We start from the raw sequence: 21,905 nt of genomic DNA, 5'->3' as shown, positions 1-21,905 counted from the left end.
CGTGACGCGCTGTACTCCCTTTATGTTTTGGATCAACCCCATATCGCTGATGGTGGCTATTTTCTTCGGGTTGGCTTCGATGCCGCGCACGGAGACGATGGAGCCGAGCAGCATGCCCCTCGGGACCCCAAAAAATGCACTTTTTAGGGTTGAGTTTGATGCGCTTGTCTCTCAGCTTTCGAAGGCTAGTTCGAGGTCGGGGATGACTTGGTTGCCCTTCTTGGACTTGACTACAATGTCGTCTACGTAAGCCTCAACGGTTCGCCCGATGAGGTCCCCGAAACACTTAAGCATGCATCGCTGGAACATTGCCCCCGCGTTTTTGAGGCTGAACAGCATCTTAACGTAGCAATAGGGGCCGAAAGGGGTGATGAAAGAGGTCGCGAGCTGGTCAGACTCTTTCATCGCAATTTGATGGTAGCCGGAATACGCGTCAAGGAAGCTAAGGGTTTTGAACCCTGCGGTTGACTCAACTATCTGATCTATACGTGGCAAAGGAAACGGGTCCTTTGGACACGCCTTGTTGAGATCTGTATAATCAACACACATCCTCCATTTCCCATTCTTCTTTCGTACAAGAACAGGATTAGCTAACCGCTCGGGGTGGTACACTTCCTTGATGAATCCAGCCGCCAAAAGCTTCTGGACCTCCTCGACGATGGCCTTGCGCCTCTTCTCGTCGAAGCGACGCAAGCCTTGTTTCACCGGTTTGGAGCCGACCTTGATGTTCAAGGAGTGCTCGACGACTTCCCTCGGGATGTCTGGCATGTCCGAGGGTTTCCACGCGAAAACGTCACTGTTCGCGTGGAGAAAGTCAACGAGTGCGCTTTCCTATTTGGGAGATAGGGTAGCGCCTATCCGTACGGTCCTGCCGGCAGAACTGCTGGGGTCGAGGGGGACCTCCTTGATCCCTTCAGTGGCCTCGAAGGAGGTGGCAGACTGCTTGGATTCGGGCGGGTCCTCGGCGCTCTTCGCGAGCCGGACCGCGGGATCCTCCGCGCAGGTAATGGCTGCGGCGTACTCACAGCACTCTACATCGCACTCATATGCCTTATGAAAAGATGTGCCGATGGTGATGACCCCGTTGGGCCCCGACAGCTTGAGCTTGAGGTAGCTGTAGTTGGGGATGGCCATGAACTTGGCGTAGCATGGCTGCCCCAAGATGGCGTGGTAGGTTCCGCGGAAACACACCACCTCAAAGGTGAGGGTCCCCTTCCTGTAGTTGGAAGGAGTCCCAAAAGTGATGGGCAGATCGATTTGCCCGAGAGGCATCGCCCGTTTCCCTGGCACAATGCCGTGGAACGGCGCCTCGCTGGGCCGAAGGCGGGAGCGGTCGATCCCCATGGCGTCGAGAGTCTCGGCGTAGAGGATGTTGAGGCCGCTGCCTCCGTCCATGAGCACCTTGGTGAGGCGCTTTGTGCCGATGATGGGGTCGACGACGAGCGAGTAGCGTCCTGGCTGCAGGATGAGCCCCGGGTGGTCGGACTGGTCGAAGGTGATGGCGGATCTCGACCAGTCGAGGAAAGTTGGGGTAGCGGGTTCGGCCACGTAGACCTCGCGGCGTTCCAGCTTCCGACGACACTTGGAGTCGTAAGCCGCCGGCCTGCCGAAGATCATGAAGCAGTCGTCCACGTTGGGGAAGCCGCCTTCCTTCTCCTCGTCGTCCTTCTTCTCCTCTTCGGGCTTCCGTCTCCGGTCGCCCTTCACTGGGTTGCTTACAAAATACCTCTTCATTAGGTTGCAGTCCTTGTAGGCGTGCTTAGTGAGGAACTCATGGTTCGGGCACGGTCCCTCGAGCAGCTTGTCGAAGAAGCTAGGGGTGCCCTCAGGGGGCGGCTGTCCCCGCTTGCGCTCAGCGATGAGGGGAGCCTCGCGCTGCTGCTTGTTCTTCTTCTTTTGCTGGCGGTTAGAGGTGCCCTCATCGGCGTCCTCCTCCCACTTTGCCTTGCCCTTGGAACGATCAAAGATTGCCCTGATGGCCTCTTCGCCCGAGGCGAAGCTGGTGGCAATGTTGAAGAGCTCCTTCATGGTCCGCGGACCCCTGCGTCCCAACTCATGGACCAGGGGCCGGCAGGAAGTTCCTACTAGGAAAGCTCCGATGACGTCGGCGTCCGCGACGTTGGAGAGCTCGGTGCGCTTCCTGGAGAAACACCGGATGTAGTCCCGGATGGACTCATCCGACCCCTGGCGGTAGCTCCGGAGGTCCCAGGAGTTTTCGGGGCGCATGTACGTGCCCTGGAAGTTCCCCACGAAGATCTCCTTCAGGTCGTTCCAGTTACGGATCCGACCCGAGGGGATGTGTTCTAGCCAGGCTCACACCAAGTCGGCCAAAAATAGCGAGAGATTGTGAATGATGAACAGGTCATCATCCGCCCCACCGGCTTGACATGCAAGCCAGTAGTCGCTGAGCCAAAGTCCGGGATTGATCTCCCTGGAGTACTTGGCCACATTCGTGGGCTGCCTGAAGCGCGCTGGGAACGGCGTGTTTAGGATGCGTGCGGAAAAGGCCCTAGGCCTCGCCGGGTCAGGGCTCGGGCTGCGATCTTCTTCACTGTCGTAGCGGCCACCACAGTGGACGTGGTAGCCGCGGTCTGCTCCATCCTCTCTGTCCGCGCGGGAGCGCCTCCGCGCGTCCAGAGTGTCGCGAGCGTCATGAACGGGACTGACGCGCCGGTGGACGGAATGGGCTCCGCCTCCTACGGGTGGCAGTGTCCTTCGAGCGGGCGTGGCCCGGTTCCCCTTGGGGGGAGGCTGGTGGACAGACTCCCCACGCCTTTCGGAAGGCGCGGTGGGCGCGGCCCTGCTGGCATTGTGCCCACATCGCCGAGACGCGGAGCTCTCCACCTACTGGACGGTAGCGCACTCGAGCAGGTTGCGCACCTCTTGGTGCGCTTGACGCTGTTCGGGCATCGCCGGCTCGAGGAGTCGTCGGAGTAGGGCCGCCGCTGCGGTGATGTTTTGGCTAGCGCAGCGAAGAGGTGAGGGCGATCCTCATCCGTGCAGATGCGCCGCTGGACGTCGCGCGCCCGTTGGCGTGCCCCGCCTTCGTTGCGGGGGCACTCGACCTAATGAATGGGCGCCGCGCGCGCCTCCGGCAGACATGGCCATTCTGGGATCCTGGCGAGGGCCCCGGTTGTGGCTGTGGCGCGAGGTGGGGGAGTACGCTGCCTCCCTGCGGTGCCGTTGTTGTTGGATCCCTCGGAGTGTACGTCGGCCATGAAGCACTCTCACGAGGGATGGTGGCTCCCGTTGTCGGAGCTGGCGTCAGAGGCTGTCCTCGCCACGCCCACGAACTCATTGCTCGTGGGTGGCACGATCATGGACCGCACCAGGACACGACCGTAGGTCGCCGCGGCACTGCGCAGCCCGAAGGGCCACTCCTCCGAAGGGGGCCCTGTGGCACGCGCCCGGCCGCTCGCCACTATCCCGGCTGCGGAGCCGGGAACGACGGGGCGAGCGGGCAGGACAAGGAGAGGGATCAGCTCGATTCCCTCCCCCGTGGCAAAAAAGTCCAAGCTCCCGAAGTGGACAAGGGAGCCGAGAGCAAAGCTAGCGTCGCAGTTGGCCATTCGAAGCCAGTGATGTACGCGCAAAGGTCCCCTACCTGGCGCGCCAACTGTCATTGTCGAGATTAGCGGATCAAGACTACGGCAAGTAAATTTCTTTTATGCGCGTAAGGCTTCGGATGGTTGTGTGAGAGGACACGGGGTTAGACTAGTTCGGGCAGGAATAGCCCTACGTCCAGTATGAGGAGCTACTCATGTTACTCACGAGGGTCTGTAGTAGGGGTTACAAACAGGCGAGAGAAGGAGCTGATCCCAAGTCTCTTGGATGTGCACTGATGCTCTTGAGAAGAGGGTGTGGGTTCTGTTCGCTTTCGAGTCCCCCCTGTCTCGGGCCTCCTGGTTCTCCTTTTATAGCGCAAGGAGGGTACAGGGGTCAGGGGAGCCAGGCATCTAGAGAAGTAAAAGAGATAAGCTAAGTAAAGTAAAATACAGGGAAAAGCACCGAGTCCTCGGGTCGCCGCCTTCCGCTCCGGCCTTTGTCTCCCATCAGCGTGGCCGCCGGAGGGGGGCGGCTGCCGTCGGATCCGGTCGACGATCCTCCGGTCGACCGTCACCGCTAGGCATGATGATGATGTCCGGCCGCCACAACCGTGCGCGTCGTGGGGGACAGCTGACCCCTGTAGTTCTGCGTACTGTCCGTGGAGCACGAACATCGTATCTCTGTTGCCGGACCGAGCGCGAAAGCGGGCGGCACTCCCTCCTGTGCTGGGAGACACATGTAATGAGGGCCCTACGGTGAACAGGGGAGGCATCGACCGCTGTAGCCTGTGCGGTCATGGCTACAGTGTTCCGCCCGGGTACTTGTGGCGGGTCACGTCGAGGAGAACAGGCACCTTTCTGCGCGCTAGAGCCGCGGCGCATTTATGGCAAGATTGGTGGGGGCCCACGAGATTCGCGCCCTCGTCTACTGGTCTGCGGCCAAGGCGGATCCTTGTCTTGTGGGCCCGGATGAGTCTGACCACCTACACTCGGGGTCGGGCGAGGCGGAGCCTTGCGACGAGGGGTCGGGCGCATCCGACCCTGGGACCATGGGTCGGGCGAGGCAGAGTTTCGCCAGCGAGGGGTTGGGCATGTCCGATCCCGGGACCTTTGGTCGGGCGAGGCGGAGTGGAATGCTCCTTGCCTATGCCGGGTCGGCGGGGATTGCTATCGTCGCAGGTGGGCTCGGACCTTTATGATTGTTGTTTAAGGGGTATAAAGGGGTTGTTAATATTTCCCCCCAACAACCCTGAACTGCCGTTGCAAAGATAAAGTTGACCATCGCTTCATAGTTGCCTTCACTTGATCCCCACTGGGGTACAAAGCACCTACATAAACCTCATTCTTCCTGTACTCCCAAGGGATATTTTCCCCTTCATTGACTGCTAGGTTGGAATGGTCATAACTTGACTAGTTCCACGGGACAGGATGAACATCATCTTCATCCGATGAGTTATCATCCATGGCACGAAGGTCGTCTTCTCCTTCCCTCTCTACCTGCTCAACTAACCCAGGGATGTGTACCCTCTTATCAGCCTCGCCATTTGGCTCGGCTCACGAGGTGCATCTTCATCCTCTGCATCTCCTTCTTCTACCCCATCTTCAGTATCTTCTTTAGTTTGCCCATCGGTAATCTCCAGACCTTCCTCACCTCTAACTTCCCCATCTCTGACTTCTTCTTGCAACTGACTGCTAGATCCAATCTTCTTGAACACTTCAACAAACAATATTAGCGATAAATTGTGCTCAGTACAAGCATTTACATAGGCCCTCCAGTTCTGGGTTCCTTCAAGCGACATCAACTCCCAAAATATTATATCAGTTCAAAACCTCACTACAGCTGTAACAGACAGCTCAACTTGATCTCTATCAAGACTGAAAGTTTTAAATAGCCAGTTGCATATTGATGCATAAGTGCTCTCTCTTGCTCTTGGTACTTGTTTGCAGAACGACTGAAATTCAGACAAATCTACCCCTTCTGAACCATATCTGACCTCCCCCGAACCATAGATCACTTGGAAAAATAAAAATTTTGACATGCCTATCAATATACATGACATGAATAGATATTATTACTAAATATTATTAATTTAACTAACTCCAACAACACCTACATTTCAACAACTATATAAAGATCTAACTCGTGCATTGCCAATAATAACAATTTTAGAGTTATCTAAATATATCAACAAATTAACTTTACTTTACCCTCTCAATATACACGACATCAAGAGAGATCATTACTAAATATTATTAAATTTAACTAACCCTAATCACACCTACATTCCGAAAAACTATATAAAGATATACATAACATGAACAAAAATTATTACATAATGTAACAATTTGAACTAACCCAAAAACACCTACATCCTAGATAACTATATAAAATATAACTCGTGCATTGCCAATAATATTAATCTTAAATTTGTCTAAATAAATCAACAAACTAATTTTACTATAACCAAAATAACTAAGCTAAATCCACTATACCGATAAACTAATATTTGTCTATGTCTCATATGAACACTTAGATTTCATCTAATACTTAACACTACACCATTTATATAGCATATCAACTACTACATCTACCAACTATGAGTTAAGCTAAACTGCGAGATTTCAAATAATACCTCAAGCAAAGTGAAGATCCGACACAGTTTCGCTTCAATCTCCACCCTACTCCCCTCCCTCTCTTCTGCCCTCCTCTCCTCTCCTCCCTTCCTTTCTTTCTCTTCTCCTCCCTCCCTTTCTTCCTCTTCTTTCTCGGTTCCTCTCCTCCCTCCCTTTCTCTCAGTTGCTCTGGTCCCGAATGCCAAGCGCGCACGCCCCGGCCCCGGCTGCTTCGCGGCTTTTAAAGGCACGTCGCCTACTGCCGAATCAGGCGGCGGTAACTTCCCGCTCCCGCCGTTTAAATCGGTGACGACCTGTTACTGCTGCTTCATCCGGCGGTAACGAGCTATCACCATCTCATCCAGCGGTAACTCGGTGGGTCCCGCGACTGCCACGGATCCGTATGCCGCCCGCCATTTCAAACGGCGGTAAGCAGTCTTCTGACGCTGACGTGGCGCACCTGCATAGCTACCACTGTTTCAACCGGGGTGGTAGCTGTTTGATCCTACGGTAGGGTCTATTTCTGCAAATTTTGGGATCAGCAATTTATTTCAGCAAAATCGTAAAAGAAAAAATATAAAAAAATATGGAATGAGCATCTGTGAATTTTCGCGTCACGGGCCAAAGCCAAATGGCTTCTCTCGCCCCGTACCAGCAAAATCTCATTCGTGTCCGAGCCGAGAGCGACATAGGATTCGATCTCGACAACACATAGCACAGGTAACTCGCACGCGTGGTGCGCGACTTTGATGGCGATGCCGACGCGCTGGCGGCCATGTGGCGCCCGCGTGGCCGCTTCCTCGCGTGCGCCGCCGCTGACGGAAGAAAATTCTTTGCGGCGGTGCCGCACCGCGCGTCTGGTGCAACACCGCCCAGACGGCCGACGCATGTCCACGGACATTTCCATCAGCGATCGAATGAGTCAAGCCTGCATCTCCTCTGCTAGCAGATCAAGCTGACTTGGAACATAGAGCTTTTTTCTAAGCCGAGCGCTATGCGGAACCAAATGAAATCAAATATTCATATTAATTGGTACTAGTTCAAAATTAACACTGCGTGTCTCCTCTACAAATTCCAACAAAACTTGCTACTACAAAATAAATCAAATTAGTACCGAACCTACACTAGTAAGGCTCAATAACTAGAGATCCTGAACCAAATCTTCTTCAGAAATCTAAACTCCATCCTCCATCCATCCGACAATATGCTACCAAAATATCAGGATGTAAAAGCCCGACATGGTTTTGCTGCCGGCAACAAGGCAGCAACCAACAGCAGATGAACTCTGAAGATGGTAGTATTCCTTTGCCTTTCTCTTGATTTGCATCTACTACAGTTTGCCCCGGTACATGAGGATGCCATGGCTGCAGGAGCGGGTCACTGTAGAGGCAGCCGCCACGTGATTAACAGATGGAGCCGACGAGCCTGACGGGACTGGACACCGTGCGCTCTCAACCTCTAAGTCGGTGATGTTCTGCTTGATCTGCACCTCTTGGACGCACACGAACTGTCCAACTGCAACCTGCTCCAAGCAGCCAGAGTCCACGTGCAGCCGCGGCATCAAGCTTGATGGCCGGAGGTGCCGCTCACCATCGGCGACCAACGCCTGAGGACAAGGACGGCACGATCTATTTCAGAGAGCCGATTTGATTTTTGTTTCTGCTCCAAAGTGGAAGTCAGCTCGATCTACTTCGTGGAGGAGACCCCTGCTCGGCTTGGTTCGCTGATGGAAAGGATGGGTGCTCCGTCACACGTGGGTCATGTGGCCAGTGTCGCACCAGGCGCGGTGCGGCACCGCCGCAGAGAATTTTTTTCCGCCGCTGACCTCGCGCACGTGCCCGTCTCGAGGACTCTGGAGTGGGGCGTGGTGTACCTGAAGACACAGCAGCGGCAGCGGCTCCGCTCCAAGTACAATCCCGGCCCCAGCAGCCGCGACGCCACCACCGGAGCCCCGAGCGCTGCGCTTCCGGGGAGAGAGATGGCCGCCGCCTCCACTGCCTACGCCGACGCCGACGCCGACGCCGGCGCGGGGATCAGGTCGGAGTTCCTCCAGGTCCTGCGCAGCCGCCGCCGCGACCTCCAAGGTCAGCCTCTCTCTCCCTCCCGATCACGCTCGTGCGCGCGTCTGCTGCTCGGAGATTTCGGGGTGGAATCTGAATGTTCAGAGTCAAGCTTGCTTTATGCTTTAGGCAACTCGGGTCAAATTGCAAATTTAGCTACGATCGTATTAGCTGTTAGCATAGATTTGACTTTTTGAGACGCAGCAAGCTCAGTAATTACAGTTCATGCTACAAACTAAATTCTTCAGAGGATATGTATGGAATATGGATGGCTGGGTCAAATTGGATTGGTTTGAATAGGTGGGCTGCCTCGGTGGAGCCAGGGAGTCCACAGTTCAGTGAACGACCTGATACCAAGGGTCTCTGTGGTCCATGGAGGTCAGGATCCTAGATTGGAACGAAGGTCTTTGTGAGAGTGATGTATTGTTGTTGATTGCTGCTGTACTTGGAGTATCTCAGGCGATGGAATTTGAGTGTTCAGAGTCAAGCTTGTTACTTCGGTAGTATGCTCTAGGTAATTCGGGTCAAATGCCAGATTTATGTAGGATCTTATCAGCAGTTAGCATTTGACTTGTTGAGATGCAGCATAGTATAACCCACTAATTATAGTTCATGCTACAAACTGAATTCTTCAAAGGATATGTCATAGCTGAAAATAATGCCGTTATAAGTGTTCTGATGAATGGCTGGCTTCGGATTGTGTTGGTTGCACCAGTGCCTCTCTCGGTGGAGCAAGGGAGTCCAGTGAAGAACCCGATGTATCAAAAACCTCTGGGGCCCAATGAGGTTAGGATCCTTGGTTTGAATGAAAATCTTTCATGGACGGCAATATTGTTGTTGATTGCTTGTTGTGTTTGGAATATTTCAGGCGGTGGCAATGGAATCGTGCCCAAGGAAAGAGGTGGAGAACTTCAAGGAGAAGCTGGTTGAAGAAAATTTCTACTTAATTAGTGAGGTACGTGGCCAGATTAGTGAATCAGACATGATTTCTTTGCAAGTGGGTATCACACTTCGGTTTGGCTCCTTGAGATGCAACTTGTGGCCTGTAGCCTATAGGAGCCAATCACATCTAAGCAGTCTCAAGAGGCAATAGAAGAGCAATAATAGCCTTAATGCACATGTGGGCCACTACTCTACTCTAGACAGGTGTGATAGGTTTCTAGATCTCTAGGTCTGAATCTAGCGGGTAAACAACTCGGTCTTTAGGTTAAAATCAATGTGTTATGTGACTAATCAAGAAGAGAGAGAGAGAGAGAGAGAGTAGGGACACCACCATCGGGCTTGGAGGACGAGCTCGCCATGGCGGTGACGGTGACGGTGACGGTGATGTTGACGTCGAGTGTGGGCGGCGACGAGGCGGCGCAAGTGGCGTTGGGGCGGCGAAGCTTCCCGCCGCTTTAGCGCTAGTTTCATCAGTCTAGGGTTTTGTCAAGGCGGTTTGGTGGGCACGGCGAACCTTGGCCTGCGTGCCCCCGGCCCCCACTTTGTCTTTATAGCGCTGTGTGACGGGGGCCGCCAACCATGTTCGGTTGGGCGCCCCCGATCAGGGTGCGATCGAGGAGTCCGACTTGGTCGTTGGACCGAGTCGGATGAGATCAAAACTAACATTCTCCCCCTTGATCTCATCTTATACTTAAGCTTAGTCTTAAATTTGGAATACTTAACTTATCACCCATTTCATCACAGATCAGTGTATAGAGCATGCTTCGTCATAATAGTCAGTTACGTACTATCAGATTCAACAACTACAATACACCTTTCTATTTTGAAACAGATTCTTATTCTAGGCTCTTAGTATTCAAGGATCATAGGCTTTCCCGTAAACCATGCCGGCTAAGTGTTCTCTGAACACATTGGGCGGCAAATCTTTCGTGAGCGGATCCGCGAGCATTTCCTTTGTTCTCATATACTCTAGACTAATGGTATGATCCTAGATTTTCTCTTTCACAACATAAAACTTGATGTCAATGTGTTTGGCAGCACCACTTGACTTATTGTTGTGAGCATAAAACACAGTTGGTTCATTGTTGCAGTACATCTTGAGTGGCTTTTGAATGCTGTCTACCACTTTCAACCTGGGTACAAATTTTTTTAGCCATTTTGCCTGTCCCGTGGCCTCATAACATGTTACAAACTTAGCATACATCATGGACGATGCAATGATGGTTGGCTTGGAGCTTTTCCACGATATGGCTCCACCTACGAGAGTGAATACATAACCTGACGTAGACTTTCTATCGTCTACATCTCCCGCAAAATTTGAATCTGAGTACCTTTCTATTTCTAGGGAATCAATTCTTCTGTACGTTAACATTAGGCCTTTCGTGCCTTGCATATAATGCAATACCTTCTTTGCCATTCTCCAGTGATCTATTCCTGAATTATCCTGATATCTGCCAAGTATCCCGGTCACAAAAGCTAAGTTAGGACGTGTACATACCTGAGCATACATTAAGCTTCCGACAACTGAAGCATATGGAACCGCTTTCATTTGATCGATCTCGTATTGGTTCCTGGGACACTGAAATTTCCCAAATCTATCGCCCTTGACTATGGGAGCAGGCGTAGGTTTACTCGCATGCATACTATATTTCTTTAGAATCTTTTCTAAGTATGCCTTTTGCGATAATCCTAAAACCCCTTTTCTTCTATCTCAGCGAATTTCAATTCCTAAAACGAATGAAGGTTCACCGAGATCTTTCATATCAATATTCGAGGACAAAAACTTCTTTGTCTCCAATAGCAGATTAACATCACTACTAGCGAGTAGGATGTCATCTACATACAGGATGAGGAAAACAAATTTCCCATTCTTGAACTTTGCATAAACGCAATTGTCCTCCTTATTCTCACTAAACCCAAATTTTCTTATTGTTTCATCATACTTCAAATACGACTGTCTGGAGGCTTGTTTTAATCCGTAAATGGATTTCTTCAGGTGGCATCCCATATGTTCTTTTCCTTCCACGACAAAACCTTTGGGTTGTGCCATGTAAACATTTTCATCCAAATCCCCGTTGATAAATGCCGTCTTTACATCCATCTGATGTAATTCTAAGTTATAGTGCACCACTAAAGCCATTATGATTCTAAAGGAATTCTTATATGAGATTGGAGAAAATGTCTCATTATAATCTATTCCTTTTTTGTGTGAAGTCTTTTGCCACAAGTTGCGCTTTATATCTTTCCACATTCTCTTTGGAGTCACATTTTGCTTTGTAGACCCATTTGCAGCCTACTATCTTGACTCCTTTAGGAATTCCTTCTAAGTCTCGGACCTTATTGCTACTCATAGATCTCATTTCATCTTCCATAGCTTCAAGCCATTTCGATGAGTGAGCGCTTCTCATGGCTTCTTCAAATGAGGTGGGATCTCCCTCCATTTGAACTTCTTCACTAACATAGACTTCGTAGTCATCAGTAATAGCTGATTTTCTAACTCTATGAGACCTTCTAGGGGCCTCAACATTTGGCACATCTTCCATATGGGGGTGTTGCAGCTCTTCCTCATGTGACAATAGGTTCTATAGGATCTTGAAGGACAGGTTCCTCATCTTCATTTGTTGTTGCTACGGGAGAACTAACAACAGGTGTTGTTACCACAGTGTCCTGCACTGTCGGTGCAGCAGCAACAAGTATCGAGAAAAATGGTTCCTAAATCATCGGAGTGGGTACATATACCCGCTTCTTCTCAAGGCTAACTTGTCGGGCTACCATGCTCCCCCTGATCATCTCATCCTCCAAAAGGACAGCGTGTCTCGTTTCTACAAACTTAGTATGTCTGTCAGGATAGTAGGAACGATAACCTTTTGACTTATCTGGATAGCCAATGAAATGGCAACTGACTGTGTTAGGATCTAGTTTCCTAATATTTGGGTTAAATACTTTGGCCTCAGCTGGACAGCCCCCCACACACAAATAGTTCAGTGAGGGCTCTCATATTGTGTTTTAGACACTTACTTACAGAACCCGATTAAGAATGTGAATGGCGGTTTTTAACGTCTCCATCCACAAATTAATCGGTGAAGTGGAGTAACTTATCATACTTCTCACCATATCCATTAAGGTACGGTTGCGTCTTTCAGCTACTCCGTTCTGCTGAGGCTCGCCCGGTGTGGAGTACTGGGCAACTATGCCATTTTCTTGTAGAAACCTTGCAAAAGATCCAGGAACTTGGCCATATGGGGTATGTCGACCATAGTACTCCCCCTCCCTCCCCCGTTCAGATCTTATCTTAATCTTTAAATTATGCTGATTTCCTACTTCAGCCTTAAATATCTTAAATTTATCTAACGCTTCTGATCGTTCCTTAATTGGATAAATATAGCCATAACGTGAATAAATCATCTGTGAATGTTATAAATGAATCATAACCATCCACAGATGTCATAGGAAATGGACCACAGATGTCTGTGTGAATTATTTCTAAAATTCTTGTGCTTCATTTGGCGTCTTTCTTAATTTTCTTACATACTTTCCTTCAATGCAATCGATGCATTGCTCTAAATCTGAAAATTCTAAGGGCAGAAGAATTGATTCCTTAATTAATCGTTCAATTCTCCCCCTTGAAATATGGCCTAAACGACAATGCCATAATTTCAAAGATACGTCATCAATTCTTTTTCACTTATTTCTTACATTCATAGACGAGAAGGCATTCACATTCTCAGTGCTTACAACATTCACATTCTCACCAAGTGATAGCAAATAAAGCTCGTATTGTTTGAAGGCAAGACTAACACACTTGTTATGAAACTTAATCTTACATTGTCCATCACCAAAGTGACAAGCAAATCTATCACTGTCTAAGCACGAGACACTTATTAAATTTCTACGCAAAGAGGATCCATAGAGAACATCTCTCAGATGAAGTACAAAACCATCAATTAATTCTAATGGGAGTTCTCCAATGGCTTCAACTTCAGCTTCGACGCCATTTACTACCTTAATGCTTCTTTCTCCTCTTTGTAGGGTCCTCCTCGTTGGAATCCCTGTAATGAATTTGCAACATGAACAGTTGCACCTGAATCAATCCACCAAGTAGATTTTGCATAACTACTTCAATACAAGGACTCATCTACGAATGTAATAAGGTCCTCACCTTTCTTACACAGATGCTTCAAGAAATCCACACAATCCTTCTGATAGTGTCCCTTCTTCTTGCACCACATGCAAGTGTCCTTGTCCACCACCTGTTCATGGTTTGATATCTGATGGTGATCATTTTGTGGAGCCTTTCCATATGCCTTAGAAGATAAGGTATTGTTCCACTGAGATTTCCCTTGAGGTTTAGAATTCTTGTTCTAATAAATTTTCTTCTTATTTTGCCTCACGTAGTTGATAGAATCACCACGTGAGCCAATAATTCTCTCCTCTTCTTGCACACACATGGCAATAAGCTTTTCAATGCCCCACTTGTCTGGCTGTGAGTTGTAGTTAACAACAAAAGCCTCAAATTCCTTGGGTAGGGAGGCAAAGATCAAATGGACTACAAACTCATCTTTGAGCTCCATGTCCATAGGCTTGAGCTTGGATGCCATGTTACTCATCCTCAATATGTGCTCCCTTATCCCACCACCAGTGTACTTCTCAGTAACTAGCCTTTTAATGAGAGTGCTTGCATAAGCCTTTGAAGAGCCAGTAAACTAACTCTCCACCTTCTTGAGATACTCTCTAGCGGTGGCACACTCTGGGATTGCTCCCCTTATAGCCTCCACAATGGAGCTCTTAATCACCATCAAACACTTGCGGTTCGATTGATCCCACTGCGCACGATCAAGATCGTACTTCATTCTAACATGTGCATGCTCACGTGCTCGAGCGGTGAAATCCTCATCGCTCTCATTTTCACCCCTCACGGGATCCTTAGGAGCAATGGGACAGGGAGCCGTCAATGCTAGATCAATATCCGATAGCACAAGCGCTATCTCAATCTTCTCTCACCATGAGCTGTAATTCCATCCATTTAGGGGCTCTAAGGACGAGATATAACTCAAAGGATTGTCTGAAAACAAAAAATTCAGAAAAAATTTGAGTTAATTCAACGTTGGTCAAATTAAAACATGAAACTTCTCAATATTAATTCTATATCACCGTTGGGCAGAAATAGAATCAATAATGATAAAATTAAAACTTATCAGCATAATAATCTTATCAACAATGTTGGTTAGTAGATAAAATTATTATACTCGGGAAAATTACTTATTTTCTAATTAAATTTTCCCGTTGGTTTCAATTTAATTAGAAAAATAGACTAAAAACTTCAACTTAATACATAAATTGGCAAAATAATGCCAAAAATTCAACTTATCTTAAACTTAACACAGCGGAAGCTTAGGATAATTTTCTGAACTTAAAGATATAAGTTCAGAAAATATCACTACTTATTCTCAACTTATCTCAATCTTAATCCATTTTCCAATTAAATTTTCCCATTGGTTCCAATTTAATCAGAAAAATAGATGCAAAAATACTTAAAAAATTCAGCAAAATGTTGCTACTGAGACTTAGACTTAATTCGTGAATTTTACCCACATGAAAAACTCCTCAAAACTAATTTTATTTGAGCCTTAATTCAATTTCCAGAAAATCAAAAACTCACTAGAAAAAGAAAAAAGAAAAGGGCTCAATCTATACTGTTCATGCGGCCCGACCGAGCCCAGCGCAGCTTACTCAGCAACGGCTCGACTCGGCTCGCGCGACCAGCGTGCCAACCAGCCCAGCTCGGTCGGCCAGCTGCCTATGCAAGCCCAGCTCGCACGGCGGCCCAGCCGCTTCACCTGGCAGACCGCAAATCTATTGTTCTTGCCGGACACATGACAAAACAGCCCGGCCCAGCGGCGCGCGTTCACCCGCGTGGCTTGGCAGGCCGCAACCTGGGCCCGGGCCTCCACTTACTTTTCCCGCCTGGGCTGATTTGCGGCCCGGTGAATCTAGATCCAACGGCTGAGCGGCGTTTTCAGGGAAACAAAACCCCCCGGCCGCTCGCGCCCGGCCAAACCCTAGCAGCATTTCTCTCCTTCCCCTTCTCTCTCAGCGCCGCACAGGTGTTAGGCTTTGATACCATTGATAGGTTTCTAGGATCTCTAGGTGTGAATCTAGCGGGTAAACAACTCGGTCTTTAGGTTAAAATCAATGTGTTATGTGACTAATCAAGAAGATCGAGAGAGAGAGAGAGAGAGAGTAGGGACACCACCATCAGGCTTGGAGGACAAGCTTGCCATGGCGATGACGGTTGATGGCGCAGGCAGGTGGCGTTAGGGCAGCGGAGCTTCCCGCCGCTTCAGCGCTAGTTTGATCGGTCTAGGGTTTTGTCAGGGCGGTTTGGTGGGCATGGCGGCCTGCATGCCCCCGGCCCCCACCTTTGTCTCTATAGCGCTGCGCGACGGGGGCCTGCCAACCATGTTCGGTTGGGCGCCCAGATCAAGGCACGATCGAGGAGTCCGACTCGATCGTTGGACCGAGTCAGATGAGATCAAAGCTAACAAGGTGTGGGTGTGTGGGAGGGTCTACTCATACGTTATTTTTTTTTGGGGGGGGGGTGTTGTTCTGACTTCTGAGATGCAGATTCACATGCATCCCACCATATTCTGGAATCAAAGCACGCTTTCTTGGTTTTTATTTTATTTATGAAGCATGCTTGGTTTATTTTGCCTCTCTTTTCCTAAACAAAAGAGCTTGTTACTATTTTTTTTTTCCAAACAGCTAGGTGAACAAGGACGTGTACCTGTACTTCTGCTGAAACTTAATGACCCCGTCCCTAAAAGAAAACCAGTTATTGTATTCTTGCACAGCTCTTACAAATGCAAAGAATGGCTGCGCCCACTGCTTGAGGTAAAATAACCTCTTATTGGAATTATAACTGCACACCACTATGTAGCACGCTAATTTATTTTTTATCTGATGAGTTTGCTTTTGCAGGCATATGCCTCCAGGGGTTACATTTGTGTTGCTATTGACTCTCGCTATCATGGTGAACGGGCCAGCAGTGAGACCACTTACATAGATGTAACCTACTTTTATCATGGGCCCAATTTACATGTATTTCCATTAAATTTGATAGCTGTATCCATCTATGTCGTTCGGCTTGACCCTGTTTGCTACTTTCACTTTTGAACTCAGGCACTGAAATCAGCTTGGCGGAATGGGGATACAATGCCTTTTATTTTTGACACGGTACTATATTTTATTCCAGTTCTTAGAGTTAACCTTTATAGGTCATGTGATATATAGCTCTCTGCACTCTCTAGATTGACCCTTTAGTTTGCTGGATTTGTTTTGTTGTCCTTTTTCTCATAACATGACTGTATCATGCCTTAGGAACTGATACACAATACATTGAAATGTGATAGTCCTTCTGTTTTTAATATATATTTTATGTCAATGAGGGATCTTAATCAGGTTTTGACATCTGTAGGTGTGGGACCTGATAAAACTTGGAGACCACCTTAGCGAGAGGGAGGATGTCGATCCCTGTAGGATTGGGATTACCGGTGAATCTCTTGGAGGTATTGCAGATCATGAATGCAGCATTACATCGAATTAGATTATGAACTTCTTTAACTAATTTGACAGCATACAGGAATGCATGCATGGTATGCTGCTTTTGTGGACACACGATATAGTGTCATTGTTCCTATAATTGGTGTTCAGGTACAATTGTTCTGCATAATTTTGTAGATATGCACATAATTTTATGATGTGCTCTGTGTAAAGCTGTATCCTTTTTACGACTTTAGGGATTCCGATGGGCCATTGATAATAACAAGTGGCAGGCTAGAGCAAATAGCATCAAACCTTTATTTGAAGGTGAGACTCCACGCGTCATCTGACTGTATCACCTATTTGAGAGCTGATGCTTGTGTCACTGGAATAATATATTATGGTAGAAAAATGTCACGCGCCATTGATAATGTTGCATGTGAATGTTTGTTTTGTTTGACTGTTGTTTTCTCTTCTAGAAGCAAGAATTGATCTAGGAAAGAGCGAAATAGACACAGAAGTTGTTGAAAAGGTGAGCACTTGATTTATTTGACTCCTTATTTCTGATGAATCCTTCTATGGACCTATGTACAGTTGTGCATTGACATATTTTACCAGGTTTGGGAAAAGATAGCACCGGGTCTGGACTCGCAATTTGATGCCCCCCATTCACTTCGTTTGATTGCACCACGGCCGCTGCTCCTTCTAAATGGTAAGTCAGGCATATTTCTTGCTGAATGTTTTTGATTGGTTGATACTTGTTCCATAAGTAATAATAAGATAGTCATCACCTTTTCTTTCATGTATCAGCACTTGTTTGGGTGAGGGTTGAAAGTTGGAATATCTAATCTGCACTATGTTTGGATTTTGCGGTTGGTTCAGATAGTTACTTTTAGCACCTGAACCCCCCCCCCCCCCCCCCCCCACCCCCCACCCCCCAAAAAAAAGTAACTTAGTTTAGTACATAGTATATTTTCTGATGCTTGTACTTCATTTACCTTGCAGGTGCTGAAGACCCTCGATGCCCAATTGCTGGTTTAGAAGAGCCTAGTTCAAGAGCTGCTAAGGCTTATGAAGAATCTGGTTCTGCTGAGAAGTTCATGGTAGTGTGGATGCTCTCTTCCTACCTTCTTTTGATATCACTCTTTTTAATTTGCTCATAAGGATTTTACTATTTGGTTTCAAAATAATCATCTAACACTAATATAATCTTAAAGAAGAGTTTGGGGCTAAAGCAAGACTTTTATAATCTCATTTTTTCCCTTCTTAATATAAATGATGGGCAGTCGCAGTCCTAATCTGGACCCGAACTAAGAGTTATCTGGAAGAAGATAATAGACTTTGGGACCTTCTCCAGTAAAGGTCTGATGCATGCAAATTGTGAAGTTATATATTCGCTGAGTTACAAGGAGGGATGTCGGTGCTTGTTCAACCAAAAATCAAGCCTTTTATATATCTTCATGTATTTTATTAGTGCAAGTAAGAATATTCCTTGAAATAATGCATCGGCCTGATGCAGAACTGATTATTGCTGGTGATTGACAGAGAAGTAGCACTGACTACCAGCTATGCCTGGTCCACTAGTTTTAGGAACCCCTGCTGGAGGTCTCGACTCCTGTATATGTTTTCCATCTTAAAGGAGAGTCAGCTTCAATACCTGAAGCGTGTAGCAATCATTGTCCCTGATGATGGTTATTAGTGTGGCACCTTCTCTCTCGTGTTGTTGCATATTACCCTTGCAACTCTTTCTTGATTGTGTTATTCCAGTAATTTTGCTTCCTCTTCCCTGATACGCATATTTTGTATTGCTGCCTAGAATTTTGAACGGACACAATTCTAATTTCCCACCTAAATATGAACTTTCACTATTTGGGTCACTAACATTTTATCTCTATTCTACAGTTCATTGCAGAGCCCGGAATCGGCCATCGAATGACAGTAAACATGGTGAAGGAAGCGAGCGATTGGTTTGATCGCTTCCTCTGGTGAGTCCTGCATCAATGCGACAAGCAATTGTCACCTCATCCTCTACCACACTTCATGAAGGGAGGGATAGGACAGTCCAATACCACAAAGTACCCCCTAATAATTTCCCTCCTTTTTTCTATCGCATTTTGCCGAATGTGACTGGCATCTATCCAAGTTCATTAATATCACTCAATTTCTACTTGTATACCTTGATTATTGCCAGCCGGGCAAATATGAAAAAGGGGTGCCAACACATAATCATTAACTCAATAGACAGAATGAGAGGAAGTACCAGTTTGTCAAGGTTTTCAGAAGAGACGAGCCGTTTCTATTGTAGAAGGGAAAGCTGTCAACAGCTCAATGGCGCTGAGTCGCTCACTAGGGCAAACCAACGGGCAACAGCTACAGAAATCCTGCTGGTAGAGATGTTCTACCACTCTCAGTCCATATGCTAATGCAGATTGTGTCTCCATATGGAACCTGTCCGTGTTCCGACGTGTCAATCGCACCAATCAGGACCAGCCAGATGGTCCAAAAGATTTTAATTTTTTTGAGATTATGGTCCACTGATTTGCTGACGTGGACCGGTAGAGCCACCTCCTGCCGCACTGACCTTGCAGCCACGTGGTCAGGGAGAAGTGAGAACCGACATTTTACAAGTTGCAATTGCTAGTCATTTGATATCTACAAGAATTACTGCCGTTACGACAGTATCATGGTGATAGCTCAACCTTCTTGAGGCTCCATGGTGAGGCTCCAAACGGCTTCCCGCCACACGTTGAGAATCCGAGGGAGGGGCATGTTTGCACAAGGGTAACGGTTAAGGAGCTGGGAGTTGGGACGTCAGCCTCACCGATCCTTCTTTCTCCCCCCGCAGTAGGCGGCGTGTCAATTTGAAGGCTGAACGTCTCCGGGCAACGGCCGGCTTCAAACCCCAGGTTAGTTGCTAGGTCATTTTCCGTCGTGAAAGATTTGGAGTTCCCCGTGCTGCCGTCAATTTATGGCCAAGTGTGCGGCCTTGTCTCGTCTCGCTTCAACTAACCTTAACGCACCGGTAGGGACGCAAGTTATACATATTTTGGGGCATTGGGTCGATCTAAAAGGTTGACAAAATGAACGAAAATGGCATTCTGCGTAAATAATTTGGGAGAAATGAATTAGAGTGGCATGTCATCGTAATTAATCAGCTGATCTCGAAAACACTATTGGGTACCCACTTGCATCCTTGCGCACTGGTGAGTGGTGACATGTATTCTCGTCTCGTATTTAAGATGACATAATTTCTTTGCAAGTACAGTTTCCACTTTGTTATTAGGGAGTCAGTGCATTCATTGGGAACTAGTTCACGATGAATGACACAAAGTAGGCATCCAAGTTGGCCCTATGATTTGGAAGTCCAAATTAGATGGACATATATGCAGTTAAAAATACTTACCACCACTAGTACAATTCTTTTTCTAATAATTCTAACATTGTTACCAACTTATCATACAACGGGAGATGTTCCTCTAACTTTGACCCTGTATCATGAATCATCACCGGATCCCACCACATTTAGGTTCATATGGCTGTGACTCAAAGGTAAAGACTCCGAAGTTAGAACATCTCTTTCTCCATACAAGATCTCTCTACTAACTGAAGAATCGTTCCCCAATTTTTTTCTAATAAAGAATTGTTCCCCAATTCGAACACCAATCTTGGGCGCATCAACTATATGAAGCTTTACTACTTCCTACACTGAATTAGAGTAGTTAGTTAAGTAACGAACGGCACCAGGTACAAGAACTTTTATGAGGCACAAGTACATGATATCAATGGAGATCATGGCCTAAACAATCTCGTTCTTTTGCACTTCTCAACTTACCTTTGCGTCTTTGTCTTTGTTGCTCTCCTTTTCTGCAGCGCCCCATGCCATTAGCCTGGTGCAGAGGCGTGGTCGCATAGAAAATGGGAAGGAAAAAAAAAAGGTGGCAAAAGGATATGGCATCGGCAAAGGCACAAGCTGACACGACCGACACACGCCGATGGGCTAGCTTTACCAGAAGGAAGGAATCCCATCGGATAGAGTGCGCGATACATGATTGATCGAGTGATTGGACCTCGCTATCCCTCGCAACAGATGAATCATCCCCCTCGTGCGAAAAAGTTCGTTACTTGCCAGAAACGCCAGGATTGGAACACAACTGCTCGTAGATTTTCTTTTTTTTTTGATCAGTTATTAATGACAGCTTCTTGTTCCTGTGTGCCACCTTCTGAAGAAGAGAAGAAATGCTTTGTGATGGAAGCTGCAAAAGAGAGAGAGAGAGAGAGAGATAAAATTGCGGCCAAGCAATTAGAGGTGGATAATTCTTGCAAACAACCTCCCATCTCCATTTCGTTTCTTTGCTAATCAACGCAAGTAACGTGAGCGGCAATACTCGCACACTCATATGATACCTCCTTTCCATCGTCGGAGACTGTCCGTCCAACAAGGCAAGACGTCAACTTCATCACAAGGAAACAAAAAACGATGGCAACGGGCAATCCGCATCAATTCAAATCTTCGTCACGGTCAATCAATCACTGGACGTACTACGGTCTACGGATCCAAACTCTTATGGTGATTATTACCGCTGGAAAAAAAAAGGTAAAAACAGCCAGCTACTGTGATTGACAGCAGTCTGGTACTCTGATCGATGATCCTGACCCGGTAGAAAATCACGGGAAACCCACCGACGCGTTGGGTCCAAACAATTGCCCCTTTTAGTAGATTTTCAAAATTTTGCAATCGGCATTTGGAAGTTCAAATTACCCTCCGAATGGCTGGATGGTGCCATGGTGGGCACTGGGCAGTGTACTAGACATTCTACAGAGATGCAAAACAAGGACAGCCGTGCTCGGCGTCAGTCCCCTAGTACCCAGTACAGTAGCAACGGTTCAGTGCAAGTACCCAAAAGTCCTCCAACGTGACAGCACATCACCAAGAACATGCAGGAAATTTATAGGTCTGTACTCTGTACTGTACAAAATCTCTACAAAATTCAAGCATTTTTAAAGCTCAAAAAAGAGTAACCAGAATCTCAGCTGAGTGAGCCCGAGCAGCCACCAGGTGAGTGGCTGAGGCCTCCTTCAATGGTCGCATGTGAGCTAGCTTTATAGGATATTTTTTCATATTTTAATCAATGTTATCCTAAACGCTAAATGGTAAACACTCGATCATTCTTTATTTAGCATCTAGGCCATTTAAACGGTATTTAAA

At 47.4% G+C, this 21,905-nt stretch overlaps 1 protein-coding gene and 1 pseudogene across 1 annotated transcript; one reads left to right on the top strand and one right to left on the bottom strand.

Annotated features, from left to right (window-relative positions):
- Window positions 1-7,528: 7,528 nt before the first annotated feature.
- Window positions 7,529-18,937, top strand: LOC117853149 (uncharacterized). The gene is made up of 13 exons (XM_034735520.2): window positions 7,529-8,242; window positions 8,934-9,004; window positions 9,087-9,173; window positions 15,923-16,051; window positions 16,139-16,225; window positions 16,340-16,393; window positions 16,635-16,725; window positions 16,800-16,870; window positions 16,957-17,026; window positions 17,179-17,231; window positions 17,318-17,411; window positions 17,705-17,802; window positions 18,602-18,937. The coding sequence occupies exons 1-13, from the start codon at window positions 7,885-7,887 to the stop codon at window positions 18,686-18,688; spliced, it is 1,350 nt and encodes a 449-aa protein (XP_034591411.1). The 5' UTR covers window positions 7,529-7,884; the 3' UTR covers window positions 18,689-18,937.
- Window positions 12,906-14,861, bottom strand: LOC140222462 (uncharacterized; annotated as a pseudogene).
- Window positions 18,938-21,905: the final 2,968 nt, after the last annotated feature.

The sequence above is a fragment of the Setaria viridis genome, chromosome 4 (genome assembly GCF_005286985.2).
Source record: "Setaria viridis chromosome 4, Setaria_viridis_v4.0, whole genome shotgun sequence".
In the NCBI taxonomy this organism is placed as follows: Eukaryota; Viridiplantae; Streptophyta; class Magnoliopsida; order Poales; family Poaceae; genus Setaria; species Setaria viridis.
Note: the sequence above shows the minus strand (reverse complement) of the source record. Positions and strands in the feature narration are given on the sequence as shown.

What these genes read in the sequence shown, in the direction of transcription:
- LOC117853149 (XM_034735520.2), top strand. Translation starts at nt 7,885, where the DNA reads ATGGAAAGGATGGGTGCTCCGTCACACGTGGGTCATGTGGCCAGTGTC. An exon ending in GGCTGCGCCCACTGCTTGAG is followed by an intron (nt 16,052 to 16,138) that starts GTAAAATAACCT and finishes TTGCTTTTGCAG; the next exon opens with GCATATGCCTCCAGGGGTTA. An exon ending in TACCGGTGAATCTCTTGGAG is followed by an intron (nt 16,726 to 16,799) that starts GTATTGCAGATC and finishes GACAGCATACAG; the next exon opens with GAATGCATGCATGGTATGCT.